We start from the raw sequence: 22690 nt of genomic DNA on the forward strand, positions 1-22690 counted from the left end.
TCTGAAAGTCACAGTTCCAGCCAGCATCATGGCTGGTTTGAAGATGTGGTCTGTTTTGCTGGTTATACTATACCATTGCTGTCAAAGATGTATTCCAAGTGGAATTTCAACGCATGTTGAAATAGGTAAGATATGTTCAGAATGAATTTTTGTGTCTTTTGGGTTGCTTGGCAAGAGAAGTAAGTTCAGATTTGGCTGGCAAGCAAAGGGAGGAAATAATGCTAAAGTAATAAGCATTCTACATAATTTAAAAAAAATGTGAATAACACATAGGACAGATAAGTAGTTTGGTTTTGGAGTTTGAAACTTTACTGGTTTTATAAGCAAAATGCTTGAATCAATTTGGTTGCGTATTTTTCCATCTTCTAAAACACAGGCATTATGTAACTGGAATGTTTGTGTCTGTGAGTCTTAGGCAGACAGGGTTTGGTTTGGAGAAAGAAGAGGAATACTTTACGCAATTTATGGGATTGTTATATTTAAACTAGAGAATAACACAGGTCATTTGTGGTAGCTCTGTTTTAAAATCATCGTGTATTAATTTTGCCATACCTGCATAAAATAGATAAAATGCTGTAATGTGTTGGTATCTATGACTAACATAATGAAAATTTTGTTCTGTGTCTCTTTCTGGTAGGTTGCTATCTGTAGCCTGAACAGCCTAGATTTGTAGAGAATGAAGGAGAGAACTGAGTGAACATCAAAGTGGGGAAATATTTCGGTTTTGAATTTCTTGTTTGCATGTATTATTTTTAAAATCTGGTTTCTGCTGTAGTTCTTGCAAGAACACTCATGAGTTGTGTGAGGTTATTCTGAAATGTTTACTCATAATAAATTGGCAGTTTTAATTGTTTGTTCTTCTGTTTCTGATTCTAAATCTGTTGCTCAAACAGATAGTAAAATGTATGGTGTTGTCTCTGCTCAGGTAATCTTCTCAATACTGAATACAAGCAACTCTGAAAAAGTTAAAGGCTGGGATTATTCATGGCATTCATTTGAGACTGAGAGTATGTTCCCTTACTGAATGTTGGACCCTTGGTCAGCATCTTGCAACCATTCGCTTTTCCTAACGATATGTCAAGAAACCCATTGGTAGGAGAAGTCACTCTTGCCTGAGGTTAGGCAAGCGCATGCGTCTGCAAGCTCGGGTCTCTAATTACTGAGTATGAGCTTCTGAAAACTTGAAATAACAGATTTGGCAGAATAGAGTGCATTTGCAAGAAATCTACAGAGAGAAATGAGCTTACGGATCTGTCCCAAAGCAGCCATTTTTTTCTAATCAAGGAAGCCTATTGCAGAAAACCTGCATTTATATAATATAATGATCTTGGTTGTCTGAGGAGTAGTGTATGCACTGAACTATTGGGTCATAGTTTACAACAAATTTTATCCATTGGCCTGAAAATGACTTTAAACTGGGATCAGCTCTGATGCTGCTAAAATCAGTGCTTTTATTAATGTGCAAGTAAAAGTCCATGATGATAAGATACTGAAAGTTATTGCCAAATCCAAACACTGAGTATTCCAGGAAAAAAACCAACCAACCAAACAACGAATTCTAGAAAAGAGCTCCTCAAAACCAACATGAAAGTCTATCCTGAACAAACTCTGAAAGTACTTTTGAAATGGTGAAAAGCTTTGCCTGTTCAAAATGTTGATCATGTTCAGTGTGCTCGGCAGAGCTGTGCAGTGTCCTACTTGCTACAGCCTCATTGCTGCAGGCAGGTCTGAGTGGGGAGGTTCTTCCCTCCCAGGGGCTCTCCTCAGACCCGCGGGGCTCTGTGGAACAGTGGGGATGCATCACAAAATCCCATACGAAGGTGAACTTGTAGGACCTGGTCCCACATGAGTAATGAGAGAAGTTGGGGAGGGTGGAGGGGGTTGTGAGACAGAAAAAGCAAACTGCCAAACTGAGACTCTCCCGCACTGCAAAGGGAGATCTGTGTTGAAATGACTGAGCCTTAAAATGATAGGCTTTTTTATTATTATTATTTTTAAGTTGTTCCTGTTTTGGTGCAAGATTGATCCTTAAGGTACCTTAACATATTTGTGTGGGATGGTTTAGACCAGTGGGTAAAATTCAAAGTGAAAGGTGATTCAAACCCACGCAGTTTTGTCTAGATCTTATTCCAGAATGAGAGAGGTTCTTTTCTGTGATGTGATTTATTTGGTAAGAATCAAATTAAATTCAACATATTCTGGGTTATCTTGATCAGTCTAAGTTTGTAGATAGCTTCAGGTGAGGAGTAAAACTTTGTGTGGGAAGGCAAGACAATCACCCATGCATGCAGTTTCAAATGAATAATTTTAGAGGCAGTGTTGGGTATTTTTAGAATAGTGTTAATAGCTTATCCCTGGGATCTAACAGGAATTGGAAAGAAAATTCATTAAAGACAAGTGATGTCAAGTTGTTTTATTCTCGTTATGCTTGCTCAATAAATATTTTGGGAGTAAGAATCTCTGCCTATTCAGTGAATAAATAGTATAATTTACCTTGCTGACTTTAGATTTTTGTTGGTTTTCATACATGTTAAAAATTAATCAAACTGGTAAACATCCACATTGATTGCTGAGGTACCTTTTACGAAGTTAAGGGCAACAGTGAAACTTAAAATACAATTCAGGTGGGTCCTTTACAGCTAGAACTTTATGATCTGTACTCTATATGTGCTGGGTGTGATGGTGTCAGTTCACTGCTGTAGCTCAGTTCTGAACTTGGGGAGTTCCTTTTCCCTGTGATTTCGGCTTTGTTGATCAGCTTGGGGGCTGGCGCTTAGAGAGAGACTGATGAGACCTCAGTGCCCAGATCTGCCACAGAAACAGCATTTCCTTATTAGCTGCCTAGGTGAGAAGACACACCCTCTCACAGGTACAGAATTTTTTGAGAAATCACGTTTTGTGCACCTGTGCCACTTGACAATGCGGTGTAATCTGGTTTTGATAACGCTTCTAACAAAACACGGGCCTGGCCACGGTATCTGTAAATCAATACTTCAATATGTTGTTTTTCAGCACATAGAGCTCTGGAATTTTTCATTAAGCATGAAGGGAATGTTAATTATAGACAGGTAGGAAGCATATTATCACTTAATTGTGTACACCTTTCTTCTGAATGTTTTTCTGTCTATGTTGTTCCCTTTCTTTTCTTTATTATTTATTCTCAGTAATGTGTGTAAATATTGTGCCTAGACTGTATTTTTACCTTTTTTGTTAAAAATCATTTGACTGCTTCTGAATAGTATTACAAATATGTAGCAATTACAATAATGTGTATAATACTGTGTCTAGTTGCCCGCATGTTTTCCCATCTTCTTAAGTCATAACCTCTGTGAGTATTTGTATTAGGGGAATCAGTAGAGGACTTTTAGAAAGGAGATTTAATAAACATAAGAACAGCAAAATGACAGCCAGGTTTTGAATTTAGTCCACCACATATGTCTTTCAACCAATGTCTGGTTGGTGCAAATAGCTTTTTCTTTTATGGAAAAGAAAGAGCGGAGCAGCAGAACACTGTAAGCATGTGGACAGTTTTCATAACCACAGAAACAAAACATGTATGTGTTTTGTGTTTAAAACATTTTAATATCCTTTAGGATGATGTAAAGAAGACCATTTTGTATAACTTGATCTTATATTAAAGTAGGAGATCACTCAAAGGAATTATTGGTATTCACATTGTCTGCTGTAGACAGCTATGCTGTGATTCAGAGGGTGGAAGTTAGCAGCTAAGGCTTCATGTTTAATCCAAGAGAAAGAGGGCACCTTCAGAAGGGGACTTCACCAGCACCTAAGTTGGATCATACACTTTCCTCAATGGCCTTTCAAATTACAGGATATACTGAGTAGTTTAGTTTCGCCTAACAAGGATTGGGTGAGGGGAGCGGGGAATGATGGGGGATGATGACAACACTGAAATAACGTATTTTACCAAGATAATAGCTGTATCTTGCTGGATATTTAAATTTTATCTCGGTATTGGCAGTAAACTATGTTTTCGTGCTGTGCAATAGCGTTCTGAATCCTTTTCCCCCATTCTTTTCCAGTTATTACTAAACCACCAAGATGCATTTCAGGCTGGGAGCATTTATCCTGATGCCTTTTATCCTTCAATCTGCAAAAGTGGTAAGAAAAGCTATATAAGTCTAATATTGTAACGACTGTATTTTTATGTGAAAATCCTATAGAATTTAGTAGGGTTGAAAATAGTTATGTTGTAAAAAATGAGGTATGGCCAAAAATACCTTCCTGCAAAAACACCCACCATTTTTGTTAGTATTTTGAGCCTTTTTGTAGAACTTTATAAGAAAATAATACATTTGAAAATGTTTTTAGAAAGTAACTTCGCTTCATTAAAGCTGGGGTCCATCTTGCCTTGTTTTATACTTGGTCCACTTGTCAGCAGTCTCCTTAGTCAATGTGGCAGAAATAGGTACCTCTGCAGATCTGAGCTGTTTTAATGGTATGCTTCTAGATGGAGAACAAAGCCATCCAGACAGCCTTTCCAGGCAGGAGACAAACTTAGATGTAGAAGTCTACTCTCTGAATGTTTAAATTTGGTCTAGCAAATCCCATCCTTATGTTATTTAGTTCAGCTGCACTGTAAAGTATCAAGAGGCTAGGAGGTGACTGAATCACCCACATGGTCTGCTCTCTTGGTTTCAGCATTTAATATACCTTAATCTTCTGCAGTTTCACAGTTCTGTGTGAACTAACACATACTCTTCCTCCAAGTGTATTGACAATCCAATCTGTGTCCCGCCTACCTTCTTCCCCTTTAGAGGATTTAATGTTGCGCTGCTTGGTCTTGTCATGTCAGCATCACCTTGCCCTTAGCTTTATATAGGTACACAGAAATTATTAGGCAAGGTCAGTGTTAGATCCTACATAATCCCTTCTGCATAAATCCAAGCGAGAGTAATAATTGATGCTTCAAAGGAAAACTTGATTTTTCCTGCTCTCCTCTGCTCCTGCATTGACTGTATCTTGGCAAGTTTGCCATTCTATTGAAAATGATGATATAGCCCTCCTCTGCCCTGTGGAAACATACCTGTCCCAAAGCATGATATTTTGAGTTGGCTGCCATGTCCATCAGCTTTTCTGCCATACAAGTCGATGCATTCATTTAGTCAACAGCTTCTCTGTCAGCTCTCTCTATCCCCTCCACTTGGGCAATTTTTCATTGTACTGTACCTACTCACAGGCACAGAGAAAGGGGACAGGCACAAAATTTTCAGACGCTTCAAACCAAAATCATAGAAGGTAAATCTAGTATCTCTTTTGACAGTATAAATCATATAAGAATATGTCTCATTTAGCTCCTCATCTAAGCGGATTGCAAAATGTATCGTGTACAATACAAAGTTGAATGAAAGTCTATGTTTGTTTTTGATGGAGAAAACCTTCTCTTTTTCTTTTTTTATTTTTTTTCTTCCACAAAGAATAAATCAGATACTGATATGATTTTATTGCAATAGGAATATTCCATGATGTGTCTGAGGACACTCACTGGTCACCATTTCTCAGTGCAAGTATTCACTACATCAGAAGGAATTATCCTCAGCCTTGGGAAGAGGTGAGAGAATTTCATTAACTTTTGACTGCATTCTACTGTCTTCTCCACCTTCACTTGTTGCAGTTTCACCCTTTGGGAAGTGTAGAAAAAATACATGTTTTTAATTTAAAGTCTCTGCTGATTTTTTTGAAATTTGAAATCCTGTTTTCATCTTTACCAGACAAAAGAGTTAAGGTTTCCATATAAAGTCTACCAGTTACCTCCAGTGTGGTCTGGTGCTTATGAAACATTTCATAGGTCCAAACTTTCAAATGTGATTGGTGGTCTTGCATTATTGTCAGATCTGATTGAGTGTTTGCCACTTGAAAACCAGGCATCTTTTAGAATTCTCACTTGTGAAATCTTGGACTTGGTCCTTATTTGCTCTTGTTTATGGTATACAAGCTACATAGGAAGAGACGAAAAACAAATTGTCAAAAGTAAGAATGATTTTAAAAGTAGTACTCTTTTCTTTTCCTCACTGGAGAATTTGCTGTTTTCTCCTGGCTTGGGAGAGTCATACAGGCGGAGCAGCATTTGAGAGCATGCACTCTTTAAAACATAAACAAGTCTGCCTGCCTTTTGACTGGCTGTTGGTGATACTGATCTTGTGAACTATTAACCCTCAGGAAGTATAAATTCAACAAAAACTATGATTCAATTACAGATTTTTAAAAGACCTCTGGAACTTACAGTGATTCAATGCAGAGAAGTCCTTTCTGGAGTAATGAAATTTCTGTTGCTGATAAATTTATTCAAAATAACTTTTCTGTTTGTAGGAATAAGATGAGTAATTTCGTACCTGAGCTTTAATCAGGTTCTTTTACAGTGAGCAGCACTCGCACAGGAATGTCTGTCTCTCCTCTGTGTGCCTGCACAGCACCCATGGTGGCAGAGGAGGTTCACTCACTGGAAGTGGAAGTGTTTGTCCTGAGCCCAGAAAAACACTTTAGTACACATCTAACTTGAATTACACAAGTTGTCCTGATGTCAACCATGTAATTCTTTGGCCTTGGACCGTATGAAGTGCTTAAAGCTTCTCAAGTCACAAAAAGTGACTTCAGGATCAAGGAATGAGTGGTCAACACTTTGTCATGCTAAGTTCTTGGATTGTAAGAGTTTCTAACCTATATCCTTGTATAATGCACTTACATAAAATGCTCGCCTCTTCTTAAAGACAAGAGCAAAATTACTGACATGACTACAAGTGGATTGTTGTTGTGTAGGCTACAGAGAAGCTGGTGGCTTTCCTGTTTGGAATTGCCTCACATATGGTGGCAGATGTTAGCTGGCATAGCCTGGGCATCGACCAAGGATTTCTAAAGGCCATGGGAGAAGTAAGCCTGTATTATTTTATTTATTGATATAACTGGATTTATTGGAATTGGTAGCTTATCTTTGGACTCTGGTGGGGAGGGAAGGGAAAAGCCGGAGCCCTGTTTCAGGAAGATTTTTTCAGAGACACAATGTCACGAACTCTGTAAGAACGAAGTTGGTCAGGTTTGGGACCTGTAAACTTCAGGGCTACTTGGACAATTTGTTTCTGCTCATATGTTTGTATGGAACGATGAGTAATATAAATGGACAGTTCTCTTGTTTTTCTCTCTCTCCAGATTGATTTTCATGGTTCATACTCAGAAGCTCACAGTGTTGGTGATTTTGGTAATGTTTCTGTTTGCTGATTGTAGATCCTTCTGATAACTTCTGATCCTTCTGATCGTCCCCTTCAAAACCACAGTGGATGATTCTGACTCTTACCATGTGCAATGCAGGAGCCAAGTGTCATATGGACACTGTATTCTCACTCTCCCACATAGCTTGCAAAGCCCTGCTATACCTTTCCTCATGCTCCATGTTTCGGAAGATGTGATAGGGAATATGGACACTTGTATTAAAGCCAAAACACAGGCTGATGGATGCTAAAGTTTAAATGGAGTCACTACTGTGATTTTAAATTTTACATTATTCTTATTCTCTGGAAGCATAAAATATGCAGCATACTTTCAGGTGAACCATTTACATATCTAGCTGGAGGATCTACCATATAAACATAGATAACATAGCCATACATAGCTTCATCCATGCTGTTATCCATGATAGATACTTAATGGGTTTGGTATATTGGGCTTTTTGTTTGTTTTTTTTTCATTCTTCCATCCACAGGAGGAGATGTACTGAGTCAGTTTGAGCTGGACTTCAGTTATCTGGCATCAAATTGGTAAGATAATGAGCTTACATTCTTTAATAATGATTTCTGCTTACTCTGTGTATGCGCTTTGTTTTAACAAAATGCTGTCCTTCTTCATCTCTCTTTCGAAAGAAACCCTTGCAGCTTCTTTTGAAGCAGCAGTTTTGGATATACACTTTTTTTCCTCACAGTTTTTAACTAAAATAAAAAACTCACTTGCCTTTTTTCTGCTGATAAAGTAGGTCATTTGGGTCATTTTGTTTAAGTAGGATGTAATTTACCTAGGTGTAGAAGGCACAGTCCATTTGGCACAGCTGTGGGAAATGTCTGTTTGGCTAGGAGTAGATTTGGCACAGCAGAGAGTTGGAGGACATCCTCCAAGATTATGTGATCACCAACCCAGGGAACCAGTGTGGCAAGTGTAGAAACTCCACCAGCAGTAGCCGCAGGGGGATGGTTCTACAGTTTCTGACTTTGAACCTGAAGAAGAAGAGTGTTGTGCAGAGAGTAACTGCACCTGCAATCCTAGTCTGTCTGGAATTTGTAAATCTTCATGAACTTTTATAGTCTTTTGAAATTTAGAATATTTTAAAGCAGGCTATTGTTATTACAGAAAGTGTAATCTTTTGTCAGGTGATGTGGAAAATCTCTTGTTATGATACCGTTGTCTTGGTTTCAGGTATGTACCTGTCAAAGACCTGGCAGCTATCTACAAGGAATTTTATGGAAGAGAGATCATAACTGAAAGCACAATTACTGACTGTACTTACCTGCTGTTTCTTGAACTGTAAGTTGAATAGCTTTGTCTGGGTTTTCATAAGTGAAACTTATATAGGGAAATTATGATAATCCTGTTTGAAATGCCTTATGCATTGAGGCCAGCAACATAGACTCCCTACTAGACCCCAAACTCATAAAACACCTGAGTTTTTTTAATGGCTAGAATACAAATTTGGACTGGTTAATGGCTGTTAAATTCTTTATTACACCACAGATTCAGCATCTTAGCTGTTTAATGCATTTATGCATTTGACATATTTATGCTTATTGATTTGAGAACAGGTGTCTTCAAGGACCATTGCACTGTGGCATGTTAGCAATATAATTTTCATGTACTGAGGGAGTAGTGTACATACCTAAATAGATGGCTTACCTACACTTTAAGTAGATCCTTTCAAGTCCAAGAATAATTCAAAAGAGACTTTTGATATCTGGCAATGTCTGCTTTTGAATATCTTTAACAGCTTAGCTGTATCCTTTATTTCGGTTAATTACCAGTAGTCATGCACATTTACAAACACCGTGAATCCCTCCAAATTAAGGGCAGCAATAAAGTTAATATCACTACTTCTCACATTACAGCTTTTAAAAATATATTAACAACCAACAAGGAAATGTAATGACTTGCATAGTATTTACCATACGAAAGCCTCGAAAAGGACTGTTTAAATAATTGAATATTATTAAATGAAGCAAATTTATTTCTGAAGATTATATTTTTTTTCAGGCATGGAGAAAGACTTGCTGTTGCCAAGGTCGGTTTTCTGTTTTCTTTATAAAAATGAACAAATAGCATGATGACAATGTAATCCATCTTACTAAGTATCTTGCTTGTCTCTTAGCTTTTTCCAACATATGCTAGTAAATCTCCATTTCTGGCGGAGAAGTTCCATGAGTATTTCCTCGGAGGAGTGGATGACATGGCGTTCTGGACAAACAATATTTTTGAGCTGACAAGCCACATGCTAGAGAATGGAACCAGGTATAGCGTGTTTCCTGCAATATGAAATGCAGTAGTGAAGTTCTGACACCCATTTAATTGGTCTTCTGAAGGCAGGGTCTTTCCTAGAAGTGGTGCTGAGCTTTAAATCCTCACTTGGACAAAGGGATTTCTGTGGCTGTCCTGTACCCGAGTGCACAGGATTACACAGGCCTTGAGTTCGCATTTGTTGTATGTTCACTCTCCTTTCCCCAGGCAAGGGTCTGGCATGCCCAGCTGATACACCACAGGGAAAATTTGGGGCATTCTTTAAGACATACTCAGGCTTAAATGTTGTATAGCCATGCCCTGAGGTTCTGCCTGGCCTGGCAGTCTGAGTGGTGGCTGTGGCTGCACCTTCTGACTGCTGTCATCAGCCAGCAAAGGTGTCCCTTCCTAGGGGAGGTCAGATATTGCCTTCAGACACTTAAGGCAAATAGGATTAGAAGGAGTAAAAGTATATAATCTAGTGTTGGAAGTTTAGGCTTGTACTTAGAATATCATATTTTTATAGAAGTTCTAGCCTTGTACTTCTCTATTACATGTGTAACCTTACTGTAAATAACTTTGTAGGACCAACAGTGGCAATCAATCCATCCATTTATATGGAAAATATCACTGCAGCTATTTTGGGAAATGATGTTTGAAATAGAGTATTGTATAATCTGTTGTGTTCTTTGTTCCAGAATGGCACTTGCATTGAAAGTGCTTTAGATTAACAGAATTAGCAGAACATGTTACAATAAGTTTCCTTTAAGAGTTATATAAAGACATGTAAGATTCATATAGAACCTAATCAAGGTCATTAAAGTAAATATCAAAGGTGTTTCTAAGGATTATAATGATGCTGTGATTTTCAGTAAGCAGGGTTTCTTGAGAAAACTGATGACTTCTAACAGAGGAATCAGTAAGGGTAGAAGTTGTATTTTTAGTTTTACTTCCATTGCGGGAAAATCTTTAAAATGCATTCTGCATATTTCTTTAGTGGCTGCTTCCTGCCTGAGAACCCTCTGTTTATAAACTGCACAAGGGTGCACAAGGACAACTATGTGTAAGTATAGCTCTGAAGGTTCAAAGATTTACTGATGGAAGGAGAGCCTTCTGCGGATGTGGACATTGAGCTATTGAAAATTAGAGATCTTTTGGTTTATCTTTTTGTGTGTGAATTTGAGATCCTCTTAACATGAATAAGTAAGCTTCATACAGGGGAACTGTGCAGAACCTAGGAGAGACTTTGACCTTCTAGCCTAAGGACAAGAATACTTACCTAGCACTTGAAATGCTAAATCTTCACACTTTATTTGGTTGTCACTCTTTGTTCCGCTAATCATTAAACTATTGATTCATGTTTACCCTTACCATAGCTAAATTCTCTCCTGATTTATGTACAGAAATTTGGAACTCAGCTGTTCGGAGTGCAAGTGTACGTATTCCTCTAGCAAATATCTCAAGGGAAACCAGCTTAACTGTATCTCATGAGAACTCCATTTGTACATGGGAGAAATGACCTCCTGATTACATGCAATATGTTTGCTTCTTCTAGCTTTGTCATAAAATACTCAAGTCATTATTTCACTTATATTGATTGTTATTACTGCCTTCTTTATTTTAGCAGAAACAGCCAATCGAAACATGAGCATCAGAAGAATACAACTTCTTTGCTTGCAAAAACACTTGAAAAGAATATAAATTATACAGAGAGAGGAGTTCACTTCAACATACAATCTTGGGCAACAGTAAGTCCGAAGTGACAGATGTGTAAGGTAAAATTCAGATCTGTATAAAACAGTTTAAATTTTGTCTGAAATGCTGCATGATGGAGCAGGCTCTCTGGATGTTAACAGTAGCCTCTGACCTCACTTCATTGAGATTCCAGCACCATTGTTAATCTATATATTTATATATACATCGTAAATATTCAATTTTTACACTTTACTCATTGTATAGTAAAATTAGAACACATCTTGCAGTGCCAAAAATGACAAAATATATTTTTAGTATTTACATTTTACAGAATCATATGATCACTTTGGAGGGTTAAGAAGTCCCCACAAAGCATAGCAGTGAACAATTAGCAGTGCTCCATTTAAAGCATACAGATTTTTGTCTCTTTCTAAAATGGTGCTTATGACCTGAGTCAGAATCCACCTAGGTCAATGTGGTGATTTCCACTGTTGGTGGCTTGGTTTTTGAGGTGGTCTGTAATGTTCTGGAGTTTCAGCCTGTGTTTTAACTATTCTTGTGTCTCTTTATTATTTTTATTTCAGAATTCCCTCCACTTGATAAACCGTGCTTTGGCAACCAATGTCTGGAGAGCTTTAACGTCTACACATCAAAAATCTTCTAAGCACATCTCCAAGCCAGCAGCTTCGTATTTTCTGACTACACCCTATGCTAGGCTTGGATGGTTGGTAATTTTCCTCCCACCTCCCTCTTAATACCTGAAAAATTTGAGTACCAACCAAAATATTAATATTTATTCTTTGGACACTCTTTAAAGGTGACAGTCAAAATCAATTAGTGGTACAAATCTGGCTGAATGGCTTATATTATCTGTTCCAGAACAAGTTAAGCCATAAGACTTTTCTTTCAGATGTTAGTATAAGCCTCTTTCTGTTGGTACTGAATAGAACTGTATCAAGAGCAAAATTTCCATTCAGATGTGAATTCTAGTCAGATAACAACTTTCTTTGGAAGGGGTGTCTTGTCTTTTTTTTTTTTTTTTTTTTAACATTCTCTCCTTAATGAAGGAATTCAGTGGTCTGTGTGTGATCGAGCTCAGAATGGAAAGAACCAAAACTAGAACTGACATCGGCTCTAGTTCTGAACAGTACAGGAACATTGTTACCCTTTTTTGGTTGTTAGTTTATGCTTGTGCAGAATTAATTGTCTGTCACAAATTGATCACTGATGGTGCCTAGTGAGGCAACACTTGGAAACTAGTCTTGGAAATACTACAAGACTAGCCGGGAGTTCAAAGATCGATTTAGGACACAGAAAGAGGCATATTCTCTCTCCTTGCCAGAGGGGTTCTCGCTTGACCTGCACCAGAGAAGAGTAATAAAAGAAATTTGCATTGCTGCTCATCTTGCTTTATTTCTTCTGACTTAAAAATTGAGTATTTCTCGAGTTTACTTCACACCAGCTAAATTAGCAGTACTTAGTTCTTTTCTCTCTACATTCCGTCTCTAAACTCCAACATGTTACTGAGACCTGTGATCTCTTTGCTTATCTACTGTTAAATCCATCGATTAAATCAGAGGTTCAGTTAAAAAGGTACTTAATTTAATCTTTTGGATTCTGTGTCATATGCAAGCAGCCCTTTTTCATGCTCCTTGCTCTGATTGCTCTCAGGTGCCTTGTGTCAGTAAGTAAAAAGCAGTTCCTACAGATATCAGATGCATTAATGGAAGATGAATCTTCAAGGCTCTGTTTTTATTTAGTTCAAAGAAACAAAAATAAAATATATAATATGAAAAATGCTGTGTAGATTTTTACAAAAATAGATGGGGAAAGACTGGCCTTAGTTTACCTGAAGGAAGTAAAAGTATGTATTATCTGCTAATGTTGTGGTAGTCTGGAAGCTAATGCTATGATTTTGTTGACTCCCTTGCCGTACAGGGCAATGGCCTCAGCTGACCTAAACCAGGATGGATACGAAGATCTCGTGGTGGGAGCACCAGGGTACAGCACACTGGGCCATGTTCAGATAGGACGGGTCTATGTGGTCTATGGTAACCGGTCAGGTTTGCCACCGGAGGACATGGATCTAGATGGGAAAGCTAACCAAGTACTACAGGGTCATCAGGTGAGGGGTCAAGTCAGATATTTTGTGACTTAATTTTTTTTGCCTGAAAATGTAAGTTTTGACTGAGCAACAATATCATTAATATGTATGAGGATTATTCCTGAAATACCACTCCTGGTAAAAGGATGTCATATGCTTTTCAATAAAAATAACTGTTACTTAAGTCACAGGAACAATTAAAGCAATGGTGATCTGTAAGTTCACTTTTGTTGCTGTACCAGATAAGTGGGTATTAGAACACAATTTGTCCTTGAATAAAATTGAGGTAGCGTCTCTGTGCCACAGTATAGCTCATTCGGGTCCCTGCATTTGAGACAATACTGTGATTTTTCTCTTTTTCATCTAAAATTATTAATTCAATAAAAGTTTCAATTCCTTTGAAGCTACATTTTTTCATTAATTGATAACTTCTCACAAAAACATTGTTTGTCTTTACTAAGAGTACACGTTGTTTAAAAAAAAGAAAACTTCCATTGGACATGGTAGGGCTGGCTTGTAACTGAGAAGCAGGATCAAATTATCTTTTTGAGCAATAAAGATGATTCTCCATAGAAAATATCTTTATTCACAAATAATAAAATAGAGAGATGAGATACATTTCCTTTTAATCTGTTTCTGTGGTTATAAACTGTGCAGTAACAGCTGCTGTCTTCTTAGAGTGTTTTAGTGGTTCACAGCTATGATGCTGTTAACAGGAAAGATCATAAGCTTAACACTAGGCTCAGAAGAGGAAACAGCAAAGCAACGCCATGTTGCGTTCAGTTATTTTGTATTTTAGCACCTCCACATCCTCAAACGAGTTAGTGTATTAGTATGAAAGTTATTACTTGGGAGAACAGTGATGCTAAGAAAATCTTAAGAATTGTTGGGATAGATTTTTGTCATCTGTATTCAGTTCTTCCCTGTGCTGTGATTGCATATGCGCATTAGGTTTTGATGGTTTTGTCTTGAAAATGTTTGTTATTTTCATGAGAGCAATGCCTCTTCTTTTAGCCTTCAGGAAGATTTGGTTCTGCCTTGGCAGTCCTGGACTTCAATGAGGATGGACTGCCAGATCTGGCAGTTGGAGCACCTTCTGTGGGATCTCAGTTTCTTACTTACAAAGTAAGCCACATGCATGTGTTTTTTGGGTTTTTTTTTCCCTCCAAACAGAACATTTTTATTGATGTATATTTTCTTGAGCAGTGAAATGAGAGGGAATTTCTGTTGTTGCTCAATTGTAATTTAAACACAAATGTTTATAACCTTTGTGGATACTTTGACCAGAGCAATGGCAGCTATGGGTATTTTTCTTTCAGTGGCCTTTTTGCACATTAGAAATCCAAATCAAATTGCAACTTTGCAGCACTGATGTGCCGGAAATGTAAGAAGCCATTCATGAAATACAAGTGTACCCTTTTTATTTAGGAACAGAGAGTCTGGAATGGACCTCATGGGTCAGTGAGCCTTGTCATCTGCTGTCACAGGCCAACAGATGATATCTAAAATGTGATATGAACATAGACACACTTGCTAAAATAATCAGGTTACAGACGCTTAATGACTTGCAGCTTACCAGATAAGCCAGTGTAATGGTCCCTGAGTATTTTCAGCCTATGTGAACTGAGAGGCAAAATGTTTTGTTTTAAACCATGTCCATTAAACTTACAGCTCTTCAGAATCTCAGATACTAACTTAGCTGCCTAAACAGGAATTTAAATGCTTTTATGTAGACCCACTAGCTTGGAAAATTGATTGCATCTGTTGTGCCTGGCACTGTGTGCCATTGCATTAAATTAACAATTAACAAAATTTGAGCCCCCTGGATGTGTGTATAACAAATGTAAATATACAGTATACTGTCCTTGCTCCTTACCCACAGTATGATGAAAATGTACTTCTCTGTATGTCTCTGGTTTGTTGCCTGGTTATATCCGTACCCATTACAGCATGGGTATTCTTTGGTTTGGTGTGGACAAGACAGTATTATGAGAAGGCTCTGACAGGAAAAATGAAGTTGTATTAATAGCCCTTGCAGAACTGTTCCACTCAGAATCACAGAATGGGAGGGGTTGGAAAGGCCCTTCAGAGATCATCTAGTCCAACCCCACTGCCAGAGCAGGTTCACCTACAGCAGGTAGGACAGGAATGCATCCAGGTGGGTTTTGAATATCTCCAGAGAAGGAGACTCCACAACCTCTCCGGGCAGCCTGTTTCAATGCTCTGTCACCCTCAAAGTAAAGAAGTTTTTCCTCATGTTGAGATGGAATTTCCTGTGTTCCAACTCGTGCCCGTTGCCCCTTGTCCTGTCCACTGAAAAGAGTCTGGCCCCATCCTCTTGACACCTGCCCTTTAGATATTTATAAGCTTTGTCCTTGTGCTTTGTCTTGGATTTCGTACTTGGTGCTGACGTGCAGATGTTCTTACGCTGTATTTGCTTTTCCTGCTGTTTAGGGTGCGGTGTATGTCTATTTTGGCACTGAGGGAAGAGGCTTGGCATCTCAACCGAACATTACTATAACTTGTCAGGTATATTGATCACGCTAACACAGGGCTACACAAGCAGGAGGTGAGATAAAGGGGAATGGGGCTTATGAGTTTAAGAAAAGAAGGTTAAAATCAAACTTCTAATTGTAAGGGAATTTAGACTGATGGGGATGGGGCAAGCAAGTGCTTGCCTAGGTTGGTTGTATGTGGGAAAGACATTTGTACTCCAGTGCAGGGGAGGCAGCAGGGTGAACAGAAAGATGCATAGCCCTCCAAAAAAACCCAAAGAAAAACAAAGTGAAGTCAGGGAGTGGGAGGGTAATTTGATCAGAAGCAGACAAAGTTAACTCTTTAGAAGTAAATGGCTCTATTTTATTACAGAATTGGTGGTTTCAGTTCAATTTCAGGGTTAAACTAACTGTTTATTGCAGTATTCCTACTGTAATCTTGGTTGGTCCCTCCTGGCAGCTGATGTTGATGGGGATGGAAATGCTGATCTGGTTGTGGGCTCTCCATATGCACCCGGTGGTGGACAGCAGAGAGGATTTGTGGTTGCATTTTACTCTTATTTCAACAGGAGTGACCAAGGTAATGTGTATTGAGTAAATTAACCCTTCCATATTTTATGTGACTGTTCATGTGTTCCTAATTAATCATAGGATAATTCTGGTTGAAAGGGATCTCAGGAGGTGTCTAGTCCAGTCTCCCACTCAATAAGGGGACAGCTATGAAGTCAAACCTCAGGACTTTATCCAGTCGGGTCTTAAAACTCTCCAATGATAGAGATTGCACAGCCACTCTGGGCAGCTGTTCCACTTCTTGGCTGTCCTCATAGGGAAAAAACGTCTTGTTACAGCCAGTATGAAACTCTCTTGTTTCAGCTATTGCTTATTGTCCATTGTCCTCCCACCATATGCAGTGAACTCAGAGGCACAGAAGGCATTGAGTACCCCAGTACACTGGGAAGACCCTGGCTCTATCTCCTTGTCAGCCCCCTCGTAGGTACTGGCAGGCTGCTGTTTGGTCCTCTCAAAACCTTCTCTTCTCCAGGCTGAATAAGTCTTGGTCCCTCAGTCTCTGCTCATAGTGCAAGTGCTCCAGCGCCCAACCACCTTGGGGGCCCTCTACTACATTTGCACCAGTTTATGAACATCTTTACTATTTTGTGGGGTCCAAAACTGAACAATGCGGTCTAGGGAGAAGTAAAGGGGTAAAAATAATTTCTTTCAATCTCTTTGCCATGCTCCTGCTTATATAGCTTGGGATGCTGTTGGCCGTCTCTGCTGTCAGAGCCTTATGCTCAGCACTCTGCCCACCAGGATCTCCAGGGCCTTTTCCACACAGATGCTCCCCAGCCAGTCTGTCCCCAGCCTGTATCGCTGCACAGGCATCTCCTTTTCCATGGGCAGGGCTTTGCATTTGTCCTCGCTGAATTTTGTGAGGTTCCCATCAGCCTGTTCCTCCAGCTTGTTTGTGTCCCTCTGAATGGTGACCCTGCCCTCAAGAGATAGCCCCCCACCAATCTGCTGTCATCTGCCAACTTCATGAAAGGGCATGTCATTGCCTTCTCCAAATAACTTATAAAAGTCTTTAACAGGTTGAGTCTAAAGATAGGTCCCTGAAGGCACTCCACTTGTCACAGGCATTCAGAGTATAACCCACTCACTGCTACCCTGTGAGGGTGATCATCTCAACCAGGTTTTTCCCATCTAGTTGTCCACCCATGCAGACTTCAATGTCCCAGCTTGGATACAAGAACATTGTGGGAGCCAGTGTTGAAAGCCTTGCTAAAGCAATGGATACAACTGTGTTACCAGGGTGGACACACTGGTCTTCCTTGCAAATTTGCAAATGTGCCTCGAAAGATGATTTTTTATTGTTCTGTATGCTCCTTCAAGTGGCTAAAGAGGAATGCTACAAGTGAATACAGCTAATGGGTACAGGTGATGAGGATTGTTGTGAATGAGGGAGGAAAGGCCACATATGGAGCTAAATAAAGTTAATAGGGGATGGGCAGGATACATGGGTATTCAGAGCTTTGTCAGAATAATGTAATTGAGATTTCCAGTAATGCTTAATTTTTGTAGCTTCTTCTACTTCACATAAAATTAGAAACCACAAGGAAAATAGGTTTCAATAAACTGCTTACTGATGGTTTTGCTAAACCAAAACACAGAATGAATTATTTGAAGCTCCACCACCCTTGAAGAATTACCAGTCCTGATGAACAGTTTCAATGTTGTCCTGTCCCTAAGAAGGAGCCATTAATTTAGGGCAGGCTTGACTAATAGCTTTCATGTACTTTGTGTAGGCTATTGCCAGGATGTAGAAGCAGGCTATGTTGAACAAAGGCTTTCACCAGACAGTGCAGCTGCAGACTGAGCAAGTGAAGTTAGCAATAACTGGTGCCATATCATGGACGGTGTAACTTTGCTTATAGAAACTTGTTGTCATAGTGGAGTGAATCAGTGGAGGATTGCTAACAGATTTTTTCTGTGCCAGGGTACAGCAGGATTTAATTCATATTTTTCTGGTCTATCAGGACTTCTGTCAGTACAGGATGCCAACTGGATGGTGAAGGGGGAAGAAAACTATGCTTGGTTTGGATTTTCACTTGACAGCTGCCAGCTGGAGAACATAACATTACTGCTGATTGGTAGCCCTACGTGGAAGAGTTGTGCTGGGTGTGTTGTATATCACAGCTTGCTCTTGCCTCCATTCTGCCCTACCTCTACAATGTTTAAGATTTGTAATAGGTCAGACTTCCATCTTTTCAGGAAGTTTCCTCTTTGTCCTGCTTAGAATATTTTTATTAATTACATTTATATTTTTATGCCTTCACCCTTCCTCATGAAGAGAGAGGGGTCTTTAGGGTCTTTACCCTCTATAGAGAGGTCTTTGTTATTTACAGACACATATGCATTTCTTGGGTTTTGTTGGCGGGGTGGGGGGAGAGGCAGCACAAAAATGCTGACAGCTACGCATGCCCAGAATAATCCTATATGTAGCACTTAGTTTGAAATACAATTTTTAAAAGCAAACCAAACACAAAAATATATTGGGTGATAAAGAAGAGGGTAGACAGGCCTAGCCTGTGCTCTAAATGTTGTGTAACTAGTTAGAACAAGCATGGGAATTACTAAAATAGATTTCTAGAATTTGGCAGCCACTATTACTCCAAACTAAAAGGGGAAAATATTTGAAGAGGAGCAATCCTAGCTGAATGTACAAAAATGCATCGTTGCATGCAAATATATTTTGCTTTGTAATTCCAGCTGCAATCCCTTCTCATCGGATGTCAGACAGAGTGTTGGGAAGGTGTATGGGTATAACCCACCAAGCACAAAGCGCTGGTTTGCAGTGACTGGAGACAAGGTAGGGCTCCTTCTATAGTATGGGAATTTATGAATAATTTGAAGTAAAGTGACATTCTGTAGAAATGACATAGTTGTTTTAAAAATCTAACAGGCGATGGGCAGAATGGGTTTGTCTCTGGCCAGTGGTGTGATATCTGTGGCTGGGAACACAAGGACAGTTCTGGTGGTAGGTGCACCTACTGCAGGTATGTCCTGAAAATTGAAAACCATTTCTCCTTTGGGACGTTTGTTCCTGTAGGACCAGAGGACAGATACAAAGTTATAAGTTAGAAAAGGGACCTTTAAAATGTCATGTAATTAAAAAAATCAGAAATAATCACTGTAATCACCTATAAGCACCTTACGTGTAGAGTCAACTCTACTATGCCTCAACTTCAGTGTTTTGGGTTGTTTTTTTTTTTCCTTCCTTAAAATTAGCTTAGCACCATTACTACTTTGCATTATTTATGTAGCAGTGATTTGCTAGTAGACTGCATATTTCTTGGAATTAAAACAACAGTATTTTGTCCTTACTCTGGCAGTAGACAGTAAAGAATTAGGGAAGTAAAAATGTAGAACTCTAACTTGAATGCATTTTCCCCTGGTACTATTGCTAAGAGATTGCTTCTATGATAATTAGTGTTAATGCCATATAACATTTGATCTTTTTCCATAAATGATATTAATTTTGTCCATGTTATATAATGCCAGTATTTCCTGCTGTCAGTGTATTGTAAGTATTAAACCTGAGTTCCTGTGTCTCATGCTCAACTTCTGTTACTTCTTTTGTTTCCAGATAGCCTGTCTAGGATTTCATTTATATCCTCAGTGCTGCACCAAGCTGGACTGGCTCTGGTGTATGATCTGACAGACAGCACCAAGCCTTCTTTGCTCAGCACCTTCAGTGGTGACAGGAGGTTTTCTCGCTTTGGAGGAAATGTATACCTAAGTGACCTGGATAATGATGGACTAGGTAAAGCTTGATGAGTCTAGATCAGAGGTGAAATGTTTTACTTTTGGCAACAGGAAGACTGGTCACCTACATATTCATACAAGCGTTAAACACAGTCTGCTTCCTCAGGTAACCTGTAGCAGTATTCCATCATGCCTTGCGGGGAGGCATCTCTAAAATCCCAAGCAACTCGATCAGAAATTGAAACATTTTAACTGTCATCATTGATAGGAATTGTGGCATGTAGAGGTGTGTAAATGCCAAGTCTCTTATGTTTTGGTTTAGCGTTACTTGAATTCTGATGTGTTATGTCATCCTTGGAATATTTGCAGATGAAATGATTGTGACATCCCCACTGCGAACTAACGATATCACCACCATATTGTTTGGTGGGGCGGCTGGCCGTGTTTACATTTACAACGGAAAGCAGGCATCCTCGGGGAATGTGACAGGCCACTGCAAATCATGGGTATCTCCCTGTCCTGAGGACTGGGTAAGAAAACATAAAATTAAGATCAGGGCACGAGGTCATAATGACAGCTAATTAATGACCTTCTGGGTTGGTTTTAGAAAACAGGAAGTTTACTCCTGTTTCTGAATCTGTGTGACTTGGCTCCTCCTGTTCATTCTTGAATTACTTTGCTGTTTAGGAGCCAGGGTTATTGCACTGGTCTTCTACTCTCCTAGCATGGTTCTCTCCACTGGCTTTTTATTTTCTTTTTTCTTCTTCAGGCACAGTATGTCCTAATTTCTCCTGAGGTAAGTAACCAGAAAACAAGCTACTGAGGAAAAATGAGAAAGTCCCACTTTAAAAAAACCTATCAGCATTTTAACAAGCAATATTATTTTACAGGAACTATCAAGATTTGGGAGTTCCGTTATCACTGTGAAATCTGAAGCGAAGGTGAGAAAAATTACTGTTGTTAGTTGCTTTGTAACGTCTTTCTACCTCATTTTCCTATACTATCCAACACCTCACATATGTATCTTACATATTTGCAGAAGTCTTAAACAAAAATTTAATTAACTATGTAAAGCACTTAAGTCACTCTCTGAACTGGTAATTAAAATCATTTTATTGGTGGATGAACTATGGAGTTGCCAAAATCTTGGCACCTGACACCCGAATTGAAAGAGATCACTTGAAACCAGCCTGAAATCTAAACTACTTAGGAGTTTGCTGAATGGCTGCATGGTAAATCAAGTGTAGGTGCCAACCTGTATGTGAAGTGGACGCTCAGCTACAGAGTAAACCAGGCACCAAACCAACCCGCTCATGTAGTACGTACAGGCTTGCTGTCCTAGCTGTCACTTGCAGTGAATGCTGTTCATATGTCAAGTATTTCCAAGTATAGAGGCCCAGTTCTTACCTGAGCGATTTTGGATATGTCTGTGCACCTGCTTCTCATTGTTTCCCTCAGATGCCCATTATTATATGCACAAACTTGAGCATAGGAAGTTCCATCTTAACATGAGGAGGAACTTCTTTACTTTGAGGGTGGCAGAGCACTGGAACGGGCTGCCCGGAGAGGTTGTGGATCCTCCTACTCTGGAGACATTCAAAACCCTCCTGGATTGCCATCCTGTGCACCTTGCTGTAGGTGACCCTGCTCGGGCAGGGGGGTTGGACTAGGTGATCTACAGAGATCCCTTCCAACCCTGACCATTCTGTGTTTCTGTGATTTTCACCAAAAGCCAATCCTTTTGTATGCTGCACTGAGGAACCTTTTTTCAGCTTGAAGGTTACTTAGTGCTTGTTCAGCTGCGGGGAGTCCAATATTCTGCTTACTTGGACATAACCTGTGTGAGAACTGAGAAAGCCTCAGTACTGGGCTGAGGAGGTGCGAGACTGGTGTTCAACAAACGGTGTCTGACTTCTTGCTGTTAAAACACGGAATGGAGAAACACCTGGAAATGTAAATGCTTCTGAAGTAGGTTAGGGTGCATAATCCAACACCTGAAACAGGCATCGCTGATGGTTTCTACACAAGTGCAAGTGAGGCCGTTCTCCAAACAGTTGTGTTCCTTTGCTATGGTACCAACCCAGTCCACAACTCCAGCTTCATCTGTATTGATCTTACCCCTGAGAAACAGTTTATATTGGCAAGAGATTTATTTGACTGGTTCCAGCTTCTTCCATTTCCCCAAATGAAATAAAGTCTGTTTGCCAAATCGTTTTGTTAACTGCTATTCTGATGAAGTGGGTTGCTCTTGTTTCTCCCTCATCACATTTCTATATGACACTAATGATATGGACAAAATCTGGTTTCTCTTAGGGAAGCTTAAGGCAATCATGCAGCTGCAGTTCATTTTGCTAACACTTGTTCTGTATTTCTGCAGAAAGAAGTTGTAGTGGCAGCAGAGAGAAGTTCAGCGAAAGCTCGACTTGGTGGAAGGCTTTTTGTCTACTCGCTCTAGAAGTTCATGGTAGCCTTTAAGACCAGGGCATAGCTGGTCTTTTAGTGAAGAATCTCTGATACTTTCCTTAACCCATACAAACCAACAGACCACACAACAGCAAACTTTTGATAGCTAGATGTCCTGGCTAGCTAGATAGGGTCCTAGATAGTATTAAGGGAGGGAGGGAGGGAAGGAGGGAGGGATGGTTAC

General features: G+C 39.4%; 1 protein-coding gene across 1 annotated transcript; it reads left to right on the top strand.

The window, feature by feature from the left end:
* The first annotated feature begins 13 nt into the window (after window positions 1-13).
* GPLD1 (glycosylphosphatidylinositol specific phospholipase D1) lies at window positions 14-22616 on the top strand. Its single transcript, XM_082479673.1, has 25 exons — window positions 14-125; window positions 3013-3068; window positions 4044-4122; window positions 5475-5572; window positions 6778-6888; window positions 7165-7213; window positions 7715-7769; window positions 8419-8526; window positions 9247-9274; window positions 9362-9501; window positions 10484-10549; window positions 11111-11234; window positions 11766-11905; window positions 13120-13306; window positions 14300-14410; window positions 15740-15814; window positions 16204-16360; window positions 18315-18456; window positions 19048-19147; window positions 19241-19334; window positions 19925-20101; window positions 20413-20573; window positions 20813-20839; window positions 20934-20984; window positions 22421-22616. Exons 1-25 carry the CDS (start codon window positions 29-31, stop codon window positions 22496-22498), a joined length of 2511 nt encoding a protein of 836 aa, XP_082335799.1. The 5' UTR covers window positions 14-28; the 3' UTR covers window positions 22499-22616.
* The last annotated feature ends 74 nt before the right edge of the window (window positions 22617-22690 follow it).

Source organism: Vanellus vanellus (assembly GCF_965231255.1).
Source record: "Vanellus vanellus genome assembly, chromosome: 2".
NCBI classification, from domain to species: Eukaryota; Metazoa; Chordata; class Aves; order Charadriiformes; family Charadriidae; genus Vanellus; species Vanellus vanellus.